Raw genomic sequence first — 14,988 nt, forward strand, 5'->3', positions numbered from 1 at the left:
CAATATTGTAACAAATTCAATAAAGACTTAAAAAAGAGAGAGAGAAAATCTATCTGCAATGCAGGAGACTCAGGTTCTATCCCTGGATCAGGAAGATACCCTGGAGTAAGAAATGTCAACCCACTCTAGTATTTTTGCCTAGAAAATTCCATGGACAGAGGAGCCTGGTGGGTGACAGTCCACGGGGTCCTAAAGAGTCAGACATGACTAACCTTGCACATGCACCCATGCACAGAATGGTGACTTGATGAAAGCCACATTTTAAAAAGATCACACTGGGGACTTCCCTGGTAGTCCAGTGGTTAAGAATCTGCCTTGCAATGCAGGGGACATGGTTAGGGATCTAAGATCCCACATCAGTTCAGTTTAGTTCAGTCCCTCAATAGTGTTCAACTCTTTGTGACCCCATGAACTGCAGCACTCCAGGCTTCCCTGTCCATCACCAACTCCCAGAGCTTACTCAAACTCATGTCCATCTAGTCAGTGATGCTATCCAACCATCTCATCCTCTGTTGTCCCCTTCTCCTCCTGCCCTTAATCTTTCCCAGCATCAGGGTCTTTTCAAATGAGTCAGTTCTTCGCATCAGGTGGCCAAAGTATTGGATTTTCAGCTTCAGCATCAGCCCTTCCAATGAATATTCAGGACTGATTTCCTTTAGGATTGACTGGTTAGATCTCCTTGCTGTCCAAGGGACTCTCAAGAGTCTTCTCCAATACCACAGTTCAAAAGCATCAATTCTTCAGCGCTCAGCTCTCTTTATAGTCCAACTCTCACATCCATACATGACTACTGGAAAAACCATAGCTTTGACTAGATGGACCTTTGTCAGCAAAGTAATGTCTCTGCTTTTTGATATGCTGTCTAGGTTGGTCATAACTTTCCTTCCAAGGAGCAAGGGTCTTTTAATTTCATGGCTACAAGTCACCATCTTCAGTGATTTTGGAGCCCCCCAAAATAAAGTCTCTCACTGTTTCCATTGTTTGCCCATCTATTTGCCATGAAGTGATGGGACTGGATGCCATGATCTTAGTTTTCTGAATTTTTAGTTTAAAGCCAACTTTTTCACTCTCCTCTTTCACTTTCATCAAGAGGCTCTTTAGTTCTTCTTCACTTTTTCCATAAGGGTGGTGTCAAAGTAGAGAGAATATCATAATAAAGTCTCATATACCGATCACCTCATCTTAATAATTGCTATTGTTTTACCATATTTCCTTCATTTATTTTCTCTTTCCTTAATTATTTTAATTTAAGCCCCAAATATCATGACTTTAGCCTCTAAATGTTCCAATATACCTCTGAACTTAAAAATGTTTTCACTCTAGCTTTGTCTTGTGATTCACCCATCAACTCAGATTTTCTTACTTTGAACTTGGACTATGCTTCTTTTCCTGTCTTCCTTCCTTACTGTGTGTCAGCAGAAGAAAGTCATTGAATAAGCTATATATCATAGGCACTGTGCTCAGCCTGGGCATATAGAAATGAATAACATCATATCTCTAGTCCGAAAAAGTTGGGACCTAATGGCTCTCGGAGAAGTCCTCCATGATCTGCCAGATTCTCATATACAATACCTGTATGCCACCTTTGGATAGCCATTTAGTTGGTCTGTTCCTTTTGGCTTTATTGACTATGCCAAAGTCTTTGACTGTGTGGATCACAACACACTGTGGAAAATTCTTAAAGAGACGGGAATAATAGACCACCTTACCTGCCTCCTGAGAAATCTATATGCAGGTCAGGAAGCAATAGTTAAAACCGGACATGGAAAAACGGACTGGTTCCAAACTGGGAAAAAAGTACGTCAAGGTTGTATATTGTCACCCTGCTTATTTAACTTTAATGCAGAGTACATCATGTGAAACTTAACTTATATGCAGAGTACATCATGTGAAATGCTGGGCTGGATGAAACACAAGCTGGAAAGAAGATTGCTGGAGAAGTATCAATAACCTCAGATATGCAAATGACACCACCCTTATGGCAGAAAGTGAAGAACTAAAGAGCCTTTTGATAAAAGTGAAAGACAAGAGTGAAAAGATCCCACATGCAATGGGGCAACTAAGCTCTCACGCTGCAACTCCTGAAGCCCATGTGCTGCAGCAAAGACCCAGCATAGCCGAAATAAAAAATAATATTTTTTTTAAAAAGATCATATTGGTTGAAGTGTCAGGGAAGGAAATACAGGGTTGAGGGTATTCACAGGCCACACTTCATAAATAAATGTGCATCACACACCAAGTTGTGGTTGTGAACTCAGAGGAGGACTGTCCTTTATTCCTATTTAGAAAACATACTTTTTCAAATTTATACAAAATCTTTTAACATTATGGATAGTCACTGCAATCTCATGTTGCTTTTCTTTCCTTTCTCCTTAAGAGTTTTATTTTAATGACAGTGAGAGAAAAATGTATTACCACGTTGAAAACTAGCACTGATTTAACAGTTAGGGAGCTTCAGAATTTAACTCAAAATGTTTGAAATGCAGCTGCTACTTATTATATGTCCAGAGAAACTTCCTGGGTGGCAGGAAGTTGAAAGGGGAGGAGAGTTTTGTAATCACCAAGTAATTTGAAATATAAATAACTTTGATGTGGTAAATGTAAATGCTCAGACCACAAGGACTAGGTTTCCTCCAGAATATGCATGGATTGGACGAAGGAGGATAGGGGCTTAGGTGACAGACGCTTTATATTACATTTTGTCTGTCTAGAAACAAATGAGAGCTTTGGGTCCCAAATCATAACCATACTCCCCCATTCCTACCTTAACTGTCTCTCATATGGGTCATTTCTTCCAAGATGGTTCGTATGGGGAAAGTTAAAAGATACAAACTGCTTGGCCAAATTCCATAGCTATTGTTTTGCGTGTCTGGAAGACTGAAAAAGTCTGTCATTCCAATTATGAGCAATGAGTTACCAGTTGGACAGTTTGTCATTGCTTTCTTTTTCTCGAAAACATGCATTTTCCCCCCCTGCTTAGGTGTTCCCTGTAAATGATGAGCTACCAGTGCTAAAGGCGGACCTCATTCCCATGATGCGTTGCTCCGAGGGTGAAGAGGTGGTCATCACTTCTGAATACATTTTTGCTACTGATGTGGACAGCGATGATTTGAAGCTGATGTTCGTGATTGTTGGAGAACCTCAGCATGGGACTGTGAGGCGAGCTGGGGTCACAGTTCATCAATTCTCTCAGGAAGATGTTGTCGCAGGGGCTGTGACGTACAAACACACAGGTAGGTGACAGCATTGTGATGAGTCTGGGCGCGGGGATGCGATAGCATTACAGAGTCTTAGCTCACGTCTTGCTGTGGGCTCTGATAATCTCAGTCTCAATCCTATTTTTCAAATATGATCACCATATTCAGCAGTGTTTTTAGATCTCTCAGTAATACAGTGAATTTCACAGAAAGAGCAAATGTTATTGCTGCTATGTTCCTCATGCTTCCACACAGACTTTCAATTCACTCTGGCTCCTCCCCATCCCTATTTTGGTCAATTTGAAGAAGGCTATTTGGCCATCCCACTTTGGTTCCATATATCATACCAAAAATGCCTGAAGTAGGCTCCCTAAGGCAATTATATTATTAACTTGAGAAGTTTTCTGATTATCAGCTAGTTCCTAAGAAGTAACTGGTTTGCCCTTTGAGTTCTTGAGGAGCAAAGATGATGTTTTATGCTTTGCGTAACTTGCCCACAGCACCTGACAGTTGTGAACACAGATTGGAAATACAGTAAATGCTTGTTAGCATTGTAGTTACATTTCTGGCATTGCATTATATTGCTATTTAGGTGGCATTTGTTCCTTATGTAAAATATTCATATAAAAAATGTTGTCAACATCTGAAATCTATAAATCACAGTAGTAGGCATAGTATGCTCAAAGGAGTATAATCCAGACCTGAAGATGAACCCCATTCCCATGGAAAGATGATAGTAACACCTCTGTCCTTCATGACATCACTACCCCTGCCACAGCTGATTTCTGGGTTGGGGGCATTTCCTCAGTAATAATGCCATGGACTTCCTCTAACTAACTTTTATCACACTCCATTACTGTTTCATGTTTACTCATCTGTATGCCTCACTAACCTAGATTCCAGGGGGAATTATGACTGAGTGTGCCAGGCCAGGTGAGTGGTACAGGAAAGAAGAGGTATCAGAACTCAAATCTTTTTATTTGAAAAGGCAGAGAAAGAGAATACAAGCAGTGATGTGGGAGGGAATTCAAGGAGGGGAACTGAGATAGCTCAAGTTTAATTTGGACATGGGGGAAAACATTTTGAAATAATATTTTTAAATGTACTTTGGAAAAAGACAATTTATTAGGATATCAGTTGCCTCAAGGCCAATTAGTATGGCATACTTTAATCACTCCACTAGACATCTTTTTTCTTGAAATAATATCTCTTTATCCTCGCTCTGTTAAGTCTCTGTTATTGTTGTTCAATTGGTAAGTCATGTCTGACTCTTTGCGACCCCATCAACTGCAGTATGCCAGGCTTCTGTATCCTTCACTTTCTCCCATAGTTTGCACTAATTCCTGTCCATTGAGTTGGTGATACCATCCAACCATCTCATCCTCTGTCGTCGCCTTCTCCTCCTGCCTTCAATCTTTCCCAGCATCAGGGTCTTTTCCAATAAGTTGGCTCTTTGCATCAGGTGGCCAAAGTATTGGAGCTTCAGCATCAGTCCTTCCAGTGAATATTCAGGGTTGATTTCCTTTAGGATCGACTAGTTGATCTCCTTGCTGTCTAAGGGACTCTCAAGAGCCTTCTCCAGCACCATGGTTGGAAAGCATCAATTCTTCCATGCTCAGCCTTTTTTGTGGTCCAACTCTCACATCTGTACGTGACTTGGAAAAGGTTTTGTTGGCTCTTTCCTTGTCCTGAGAAGTATAGTCCACTTACTCAATGTCTCTCAATGTCAGAGTTCACAAATAGGTGCTTCTTTTTGATTTGCCCAGACTATCAGAAAAGTGATCTAGAGACCAATATTATGGTTTGTTACATAATTTTAACATCTTTGAAAGGCTCATTTGGCATAGATACATTATGGGTGAGATGAAACTGTCTTCTCTTTAAGCCTGTGCCTTGTTCCAGGTACTAAACAACAAGTAGACATACATATAACTCTCGTTTAGTGTGACGGCCATACAAGGGAGTGTTAACACATTTTTTTTTTTCCTTCAAAGACCTAGTAGGACACTGGTACAAATTCTTTCAGATAGACATTTTTGTTATGTTAATAAATAACAGAAATACTGTATTCAAAAAATATTTTATTTGAATGATACTTTTGCTTGTAATGTTCACTCAGTTACTCGGTAGTGATTAGCGCTGTTTAGAATGAGTAAAGAGAAACTCAGAATAGGAGCTAAAATTTCAGTGGCCCTGTGCTAACCTTCATACATTGGTTGTCAAGATTACCAAAGAACAATTGTTGTTGTAGCTTTAGTTGCTTAGTTGTGTCCAACTCTTTTGCAATCCCGTGGACTGTAGCCTGCCATGCTCCTCTTGTCCATGGGATTCTCCAGGCAAGAACACTGGAGTGGGTTGCCCTTCCTACTCTGGATCTTCCTGGCTAGGGATTGAACCTGCATCTCCTGCATTGCAGGTGAATGCTCTACTGGTGAGTCACCAGGGAAACCTGATATCAATTGTATCACCATTATTTTGTTTGTTTATTTATTTATTTTTGTGATTATGAAAATAATATATACTCATTACAGAAAGCTTAGAAAATTATGATAAAATTTTGAAAAATCAACTTATTTACCTCTGAAAGATAATCACTGTTAACATTTCAGTATTACAATGTTTTCTTTTCCTTTTTCTAATTATAATTTTTAATATAGTTGCAATCATGTTGTATCTGCAGTTCCTTTAAATATTATTACAAAATTATTGTAACCATGTTTTAATCATTGAATAATATTTTATGATATAAAATTATTACTAATTTGCTATTCTCCAAACATTAAATACGAGGCCATTCAAAAATTATTTAATAAATAGCAGTCCAGTTAACTGTTTTCAATATAAATTGTATCTTTAGACTGTATCTCATTTCAAGGTAAAGAATTCTTCGACCCATGTTGTAGCTGTTTTTTTGTGGCTTAACACTCAGCCAACTTTTCCAGCTCTTTCTACGAATGTCTCACATGCTTTTCTAATATTGAAATTACAGTTACTGAATGTACTATATTCAGTTTTTTGGTTCTCTAGGGGATCTTCCTGGCTAGGGATTGAACCTACATCTCCTCAATGCATTGCAGGTACATTCTTTACTGCTGAGTCACCTGTTTTCATTTCCTAGAATTATTTTTCCATTTCTCTTCCCCACTCCCTCTTCCTACACATCTTCTCTCCCATCTCCCAGTTCTCTGCCTTATCTGCCTTATAAACCACTCATTAGTTAATGTTCAGTACAAAGTGAGCAAGGCCATCTGAAAAGATTTCTCTGACTTTCCCTGGCATGTGCATTCTGTTCCCATGCCATCATCAGCCTATGTTCTCATCCTCCTTCACCCTCAGCACCTAATGCATAATAATCAGGCTGAGATAGATGAATATTCCATTTAATAGGTTAAAAATGGCTAAGAGTAGCAATTTTATATGGTTCCACTTAATATATACACACATCTGTGATATTTTAACCGGATTGCATTTCTTTCCCTCCCATTAGACTGTGTCCCCTCCTGACATATAGTAGGTCTTTGAACATTTGATATTTTTTTGAACTGTCTTGACATTTTCAACATGTCAGTCTTTCCCTCCTCTGGAGCACGCAGAACACTAATTTTCACACAACAAGCATTAAATAAGTATTTATCAAGTGAGTATTGAATAAAAAAGCTTTATGCCAATTAACTTTTTTTATAAATATGCATAGATGAGTGGTGTCTTCCCCCACTTTTCCTAAAGTAGGAGGCTGATTTTTTAATTTTAATGTCTCAACTTTATTCTTTAAAAAAAAATAAGCCCAGTCTTCTCATTCTTTAGTCATATGGTTACTCAATAATATCATCTTGAATATTTCCTTGTCTGCCATTTTTTTATTGGAGTATAATTGCTTTATAGTGTTTGTTAATCTCTGCTGTACAGTGAAGTGAATCAGCTATATGTATACTTAAATCCCCTCCCTCTTGAGCTTCCCTCCCACCCCAGACCCCATCCCACCCTCCTAGCTCATCGCAGAGCACCAAGCTGGGATCTCTATGCCCTCCAGAAGCTTCCTACTAGCTACCTGTTTTACACATGTAGTGTTTGTATGTCAATGCTACATTCTCAATTGGTCCCACCCTCTCTTTCCCCTTCTGTGTCCACAAGTCTGTTCTGTACATCTGCATTTCTTTTCCTGCCCTGCAAACAGGTTCATAAGTACCATTTTTTAAGATTCCCTATATATGCATTAGTGGTGTTGTTCAATTGCCCAGTCATGTCTGGCTCTTTGCAACTCCATGGACTGCAGCATGCCAGGCCTCCCTGTCCCTCACCATCTCCTGAAGTTTGCCTAAGTTCATGTCTGTTGCATCGGTGATGTCATGCAGCCAGCTTATCCTCTAACTCCCTCTTCTTCTGCCCTCAGTGTTTCCCAGCATCAGGGACTTTTCCAGTGAGTCAGCTGTTCATGTCAGGTGACCAAAATATTGGAGCTTCAGCTTCAGCAAAATTCAATGAGTATTCAGGGTTGATTTCCCTTAAGATTGACTGGTTTGATCTCATCAAAAGGTTCTTGATTACCCTCATCAAAAGGCTCTTTACTTCCTCTTTGCTTTCTGCCATTAGAGTGGTATCATTTGTATATCTGAGTTTGTTGATGTTTCTCCTACCTATCTTGGTTCCAGCATATAACTCAATCAGCCTGGAATTTCTTATGATGTGCTCAGCATATAGGTTAAACAAACAGGGTGACAGCAGACAGCCCTGTTGTACTGCTTTCTCAATCCTGAACCACTCAGTTTTTCATACAGAGTTCTAACTTTCTTTTTGACCTGCATACAGGTTTCTCAGGAGACAGGTAAGATGGTCTGGTACTCCCATCTCTTTAAGAGCTTTCCACAGTTTGTTATGATCCACACAGTCAAAGGCTTTGGCGTAGTCAATGAAACAGAGGTAGATGTTTTTCTGGAATTCCCTTGCTTTCTCTATGATCCAGTTTGAATGTTGACAATTTGATTTCTGGTTCCTCTTCCTTTTCTAAACCCAGCTTGGATGTCTGGAAGTTCTTGGTTCATGTAATGCTGAAGCCTGGCATGCAAGATTTTTAGTATGACCTTACTTACATGGGAGATATATGCATTAATATTTGTTTTTTTTTCTTTGTGACTTACTTCACTTTGTATGACAGACTCTAGGTTCATCTACATCTGTACAGGTGACCCAGTTTTGTTCCTTTTTAAGTTCCATGTCATTTTTTAAAACAGGTGTAATAATTCCAAGTACAATGCTCTGTAGATTTGACCAATGTGTCTTGTGAAAAGAGATGTTGCTCCTGATCTTTTGTGCCCTAGTCTCATTGAAACTTCAAACATAATTGCTTTCCTCTTGGCACTTTTAGAGTAATGTATGAGAATTATCAAAAGCACATCTACAGAACTTTTCTGCCCCCTGGATAGTAAGCACTCCTTCCTACTTCTGTGCTGTTCATTAGTAATCTAAGAATAGATTGTCCTATTTACTGATAAAGTATCTAGTCCTGATATTTTTTTCCTCCTTCCTCTCACAACTTAAGTTGGGACCATTTTGAATCCCATAGATGGAAGCTCTCAAGAGTAAAAAGAAGATGAAAATTAGGGTCTCTTCTTATCCAGGTGCTGTTGCTATTTTGCTAACATCTTGACTATACGTAATGAGGAAAATACTGAAACAAATGACAAAGATGTGGGTTATCTTTGTATTTCACCTATCCAGCTTCTTCTGCAGTGAGTGGTTGTTCAATTAAGGTGGTTAATGCAGATGGGAGGACAATTACCAGAGGGACAGGGTGCCTTCTGTTTTCCCTGCGGTTGGTCCTAACACTAATAATTATGGGAGAAGAGGGAAGCCATCCCGAGTCCAGCTCTGTGTCTCCCTTGTTCATTTGTGAACTGTCAGGCCCTTGTTAGCCCTGTTTTGCCCCTCCATATGGTGATAGATGGCTGGCAGGGCTTTCACCAGAGGCAACAGATGGGCAAGCATTTCTGCATTATTTTCATGACTCTATTTAATTTCGTAGTAATAAAATTGAGTTTCACATTTTAACCACGTAAGTTCCTTTCTATACTTGTAGAGGAAGTCTAAGGCAATTTCATCTTGGTATTCTGCATTTTTTAAAAGTCATCTTTCAGCTGTAGTTGTGTCTTCCAGGTGGTGAGATTGGCCTGATGCCTTGTTTCGACACCATTACATTGGTGGTTTCGGACAGAGAAGCTGGTCCTTTTGTGAATGGCTGCTGTTACAATGGACCTCATCCATCTGTTCCTCTTCATGAGTCCTTTCCAGTGTATGATCTCAACATCACAGTGTATCCAGTGGACAACCAACCACCTTCAATTGCAATAGGTGGCCATGTTTTTTCTCTTAAGCTTCTGTTATCTCACCTAGTGGTCCTGTGAAATAATGCCCTTTATTAGAGTCAAAATAGAAAACCACCATACAAAATTGCCTCTAATAATTGTCTCAATACAGATTTGTGGAAACCTCAGATCTGTGAAAGATTACAGGGCAAAAGAAATAACTTGTTTAAAAATTTAGATAAATCCATATGGAGAGAGAATGCAAATGTGTTTGTGTGTGTGTGTCTGTGTGTGTTTTAAAATGAAGACAACATTGTACTACTTAGATATTCTGGTTTTATTTCACATGGGAAAGTATCATTTACCTGGTAGAGACAGTAATTTATTTTATCCATAATAATTTCTGTTAGAATAGAATGAGTATACCAGTGGGACTATTTATATATATTTAACCTTGTTTGCTTTTTAGGAAATCATCTCTTTGTAGGCACTATGTATATGTTCTGACTCTCAGAAAAGAAATGCAAGCATATGTATGAATGTTATTGTAATTTGCAAACTGTCTCCCAAGCAGTGTTCTGGAAAGGAAGCATTATCCCTGCAGAATAATTAAGCACTACGGCATGAAAAAAAATGCTCGTTATGAGCAATTCATAATAGTTCTCAGGCAATTAACGCTCTGACAAACAGAGGTAACAACTGATCTTGAATAGTATATAAACCACATTCAGTGGCTTATCATTAAAACATTTTGGCAATTCTTATTTTCATTTGTCACTTCTATAGAGACACATGGGAAATCAGAGTTCCTTGAGAATGACTAAAGGGCTGTACTGGAGCATTTAGTATTTCTTCTATCTTTCCATAATAGTCTGGCTTTCTTAGACAAGAAAAAATATAATTCCATAAGTCAAATTAAATTCCACCCATTACCCCTGAATATTTTCACCATAAGGAGAATTATGCCAAAGGAAATGAACATCTCCCATGGAAGTACATTTGCTTATAGGAGGCATCTCTGAATTGGAATTTCAATCACTCCCTTTTGTCCTCACTATTCTGATTAGAGGATTTCACAGTAAGTCATAATTGTGTTATTATTTGTATGCAGGTACCATATTCGTTGTAGATGAGGGTTTCTCAGCAGCCCTTACCGTTAACCATTTGTCTGCCGCTGACCCTGACACTGCAGCAGATGACTTGGAGTTTGTTTTGGTTTCTCCTCCCCAGTTTGGCTACCTTGAAAACACACTCCCTTCTGCAGGTTTTGAAAAGAGCAATATGGGCATCAGCATAGGTAAGTCATGGTTTCATGTCCAGCAATAATCAGCCTTTGTTTGAGACTCTCATTGATTAGGTTATGTGTAATAACTGGGTTAGGACTTAAACAATGTTCAAAGTACTACACTTGAGGAATTATTATTATCACTGATACTTTCAAATACTATTGTTTTTCATTCTAATTTTTCATTTAAAATTTCCCATGTATGGGAGTTTACTTCAAAATAAATGGAAATTACACTTATGGAAAATTTAAGGATAAATATTGAAGAAATAACATTTTAAAAGGCCCTCATAGCAACACAGAATACTGTGATAGAATAAATCTGATGGAACTCACAGTCTTATTCTCACTTTTAAAAGATACAGGCAGAAAAGAGTAGGAAATATATCATGGAAATACTGAAGGTAATGACATTAATTTTAAAAACAAAGTGTGTCTTGGAAACTTGAATAGCTCTGGTGTTTCAGTTGAAAAGAAAACAACCAAAGCAAAAACAAACGCCAAAACCAAAATCATTCAAAAGCAACACTTCAGAAGTAAATTATTCTGTAAGCATCTTTTGGGGCATATCCATTTTAAATACGAGAGTAGCTGGGTTTACAATTAGTTGTGTTAGTATAATGAATAGGAAAAACAAGACACCTCTAAATGCTGCCTATAGGGAACTCACTTCAGCTTCAAGGACAGACACAGGCTTAAAATGTTAGGATGGTAAAAGATATTCCTTGCAAATGGAAACCGAAAGAGAGCAACGGTAGATATACATAAACTAGACAAAATAGTCTTTTAAGTCAAACCTATAACAAGACACAAAAAGGTCATTATATAATGATAAAGTATTAATTCATTGAGAGGATATAATAGTGGTAAATGTATATGCATACAATATTGGAACACTTAAATATATTAAGCAAATACTAGAAGAACTGAAGAGGGTAATACTCAATAATACAATAATTGTAGGGACTTCAGTGTCCCATTTTCAACAGTGGATGAATCATTCGGATGGAAAATCAGTAAGAAAACATTAGACTTGAACTATATATTAGACCAAATGAACCCAACAGATATACATATATTCCATTCAACAAAAGTAAAATGCACATCCTTCTCAAATGCATAGGAAACAGTCTCTGGGATAGATCATATAACGAATGAGTCACTAAGCAAGTCTTAACAATTTAAAAAGATTGAAATTGTACCAAGTATCTTTTTTTTTAACCACAATGGCATGAAGTTAAAGTCAATAACTAGAGTTAACTAGAAAGTTCCCAAATATGTGAAAATTAACACATTCCTGAATAACCAATGGATCAAAGACTAAATATAAGAAAGAAATTTAAAAATCTTAAATAAAAATAGAAATACAATACAGCAAAATACATGGAATGCAGCAAAAGCAGTGCTGAGGAAAGTTTTATAATGATAAGTGCTGCATTAAAAAAGTAAATAACCTATAATTAGAAAAGCAAGAACAAATTAGGCCCATATTTAGCAGAAGGAAGGATATAATAAAGACCAGAGGAGAAACAAACAAAGAACAGATAAACAATGGGGAAGGTTAATGAAACTGAGTTGATATTTTTAAAAGGTAAAGGAAATTGGCAAACTTGTAGCTAGACTTAACAGTGAAAGTTTGAAAAATTTCCCTCTAGGATCAGGAACAAGACAAAAATTCCCACCTGCATCACCCCTATTCAATGTAGTACTGAAAATCATAGCCAGAGATGGAAATAAAGGGTATTCAAATCAGAAAGGAAGAAGTAAAATGTTTCTATTTGCAGATGATGTGATATTATATATGGAAATTCTTAATGACTTCACCAAAAACCATTAGAACTAATGAACAGATTCAGTAGTTTCATGGTACAAAATCAACATACAAAACTCAGTTGTATTCCTGTACATGGACAATAAACTTTCTGAAGAAGAAACAGAGAAAGCAATCTCATTTATAATAGCATAAAAAACAGTAAAATATATAGGAGTAATTTTAACCAAGGTAGTGAAAAATTTATATACCAACTGTAAGACATAAAATTAGTGTCTTGATGAAAGAAATTGAAGAGGACACAAACAAATGGAAAGACATCCCATGTTCATGGGTTGAAAGTGCTAATATAGTTAAAATGTCCTTACTGCCCAAAGCTATCTGTAGATTCAGTGCAATCCCTATCAAAATTCCAATGACTTTTTTTTCTTATAGAAATAGAACAGATAATCCTAACATTTGTATGGAACCGCAAAAGACTTCAGATAGCCAAAGAAATCTTGAGAAAAAAGAGCAAAGTTGGAAGTATCATACCTGCTAATTTCAAACTATTATTGCAAAGCCATCATAATCAAAGCAGAAAAAAAAATAACAAGCACATGGATCAACATAACAGAATAGAGAGCCCAGAAATAAAGCCATACATATATGGTCAATTAATTTTTAATGAAGGAACCAAGAGAATACAATGGGCAAAGCATTCTTTAAGAAGTGGTGTTGGCCTCTTTAACAAGTGGTGCTGGGAAAGCTGGTCAACTACTTGTAAAAGAATGAAACTAGAACACTTTCTAACACCATACACAAAAATAAACTCAAAATGGATTAAAGATCTAAATGTAAGACCAGAAACTATAAAACTCCTAGAGAAGAACATAGGCAAAACACTCTCCGACATAAATCACAGCAAGATCCTCTATGACCCACCTCCTAGAATATTGGAAATAAAAGCAAAACTAAACAAATGGGACCTAATGAAACTTAAAAGCTTTTGCACAACAAAGGAAACTATAAGTAAGGTGAAAAGACAGCCCTCAGATTGGGAGAAAATAATAGCAAATGAAGAAACAGACAAAGGATTAATCTCAAAAATATACAAGCAACTCTTGAAGCTCAATTCCAGAAAAATAAATGACCCAATCAAAAAATGGGCCCAAGAACTAAACAGACATTTCTCCAAAGAAGACATACAGATGGCTAACAAACACATGAAAAGATGCTCAACATCACTCATTATCAGAGAAATGCAAATCAAAACCACAATGAGGTACCATTACACGCCAGTCAGGATGGCTGCTATCCAAAAGTCTACAAGCAATAAATGCTGGAGAGGGTGTGGAGAAAAGGGAACCCTCTTACACTGTTGGTGGGAATGCAAACTAGTACAGCCGCTATGGAGAACAGTGTGGAGATTTCTTAAAAAACTGGAAATAGAACTGGCATATGACCCAGCAATCCCACTCCTGGGCATCACACCGAGGAAACCAGAACTGAAAGAGACACGTGCACCCCAATGTTCATCGCAGCACTGTTTATAATAGCCAGGACATGGAAGCAACCTAGATGCCCATCAGCAGATGAATGGATAAGGAAGCTGTGGTACATATACACCATGGAATATTACTCAGCCGTTAAAAAGAATTCATTTGAACCAGTTCTAATGAGATGGATGAAACTGGAGCCCATTATACAGAGTGAAGTAAGCCAGAAAGATAAAGAACATTATAGCATACTAACACATATATATGGAATTTAGAAAGATGGTAACAACAACCCTATATGCAAAACAGAAAAAGAGACACAGAAGTACAGAACAGACTTTTGAACTCTATGGGAGAAGGCAAGGGTGGGATGTTTCGAAAGAACAGCATGTATATTATCTATGGTGAAACAGGTCACCAGCCCAGGTGGGATGCATGAGACAAGTGCTCGGGCCTGGTACACTGGGAAGACCCAGAGGAATCGGGTGGAGAGGGAGGTGGGAGGGGGGATCGGGATGGGGAATACATGTAAATCTATTGCTGATTCATGTCAATGTATGATAAAACCCACTGAAAAAATAAATAAATTAATTAATTAAAAAAAACAAAAAAGAAGTGGTGTTGGGAAAAATGGGCAGCCACATTCAAAAGAATGAAACCGGACCATTATCTTACAACACAAAAATAAATAACTCAAAATGGATTAAGATCTTACATGTGAGACGTGAAACCATAAAGCTCCTAGAAGAAAACATAGGCAGTAAGTTCCCTAATGTGGGTCTGGTGACAATTTTTTTAATTTGACACCAAAAGCAAAGGTAAAAAAGCAAAATATCAAGAAGTGGGATTACATTAAAATACTTCTTCAGAGGAAGAGAAACAATCAGTAAAATGAAAAGAGTATCTTTAGAATGGGAGAAAGTATCTGCAAACCACCTATCTGTTAGGAGATAAAATC

General features: G+C 37.6%; 1 protein-coding gene across 5 annotated transcripts in view; it reads left to right on the forward strand.

The window, feature by feature from the left end:
* The window catches only part of FREM1 (FRAS1 related extracellular matrix 1), a 171,123-nt gene that overhangs the window by 83,182 nt on the left and 72,953 nt on the right, over nucleotides 1-14,988 (forward strand). For all 5 annotated transcript variants that reach the window (XM_043891226.1, XM_043891227.1, XM_043891229.1 and 2 more), the window contains 3 exons: nucleotides 2,981-3,233; nucleotides 9,348-9,542; nucleotides 10,608-10,793. In XM_043891226.1, the coding sequence (XP_043747161.1) occupies nucleotides 2,981-3,233; nucleotides 9,348-9,542; nucleotides 10,608-10,793 (634 nt within the window). The remainder of the gene's footprint in view (nucleotides 1-2,980; nucleotides 3,234-9,347; nucleotides 9,543-10,607; nucleotides 10,794-14,988) is intronic.

This window comes from Cervus elaphus, chromosome 29, assembly GCF_910594005.1.
Source record: "Cervus elaphus chromosome 29, mCerEla1.1, whole genome shotgun sequence".
NCBI lineage: Eukaryota > Metazoa > Chordata > Mammalia > Artiodactyla > Cervidae > Cervus > Cervus elaphus.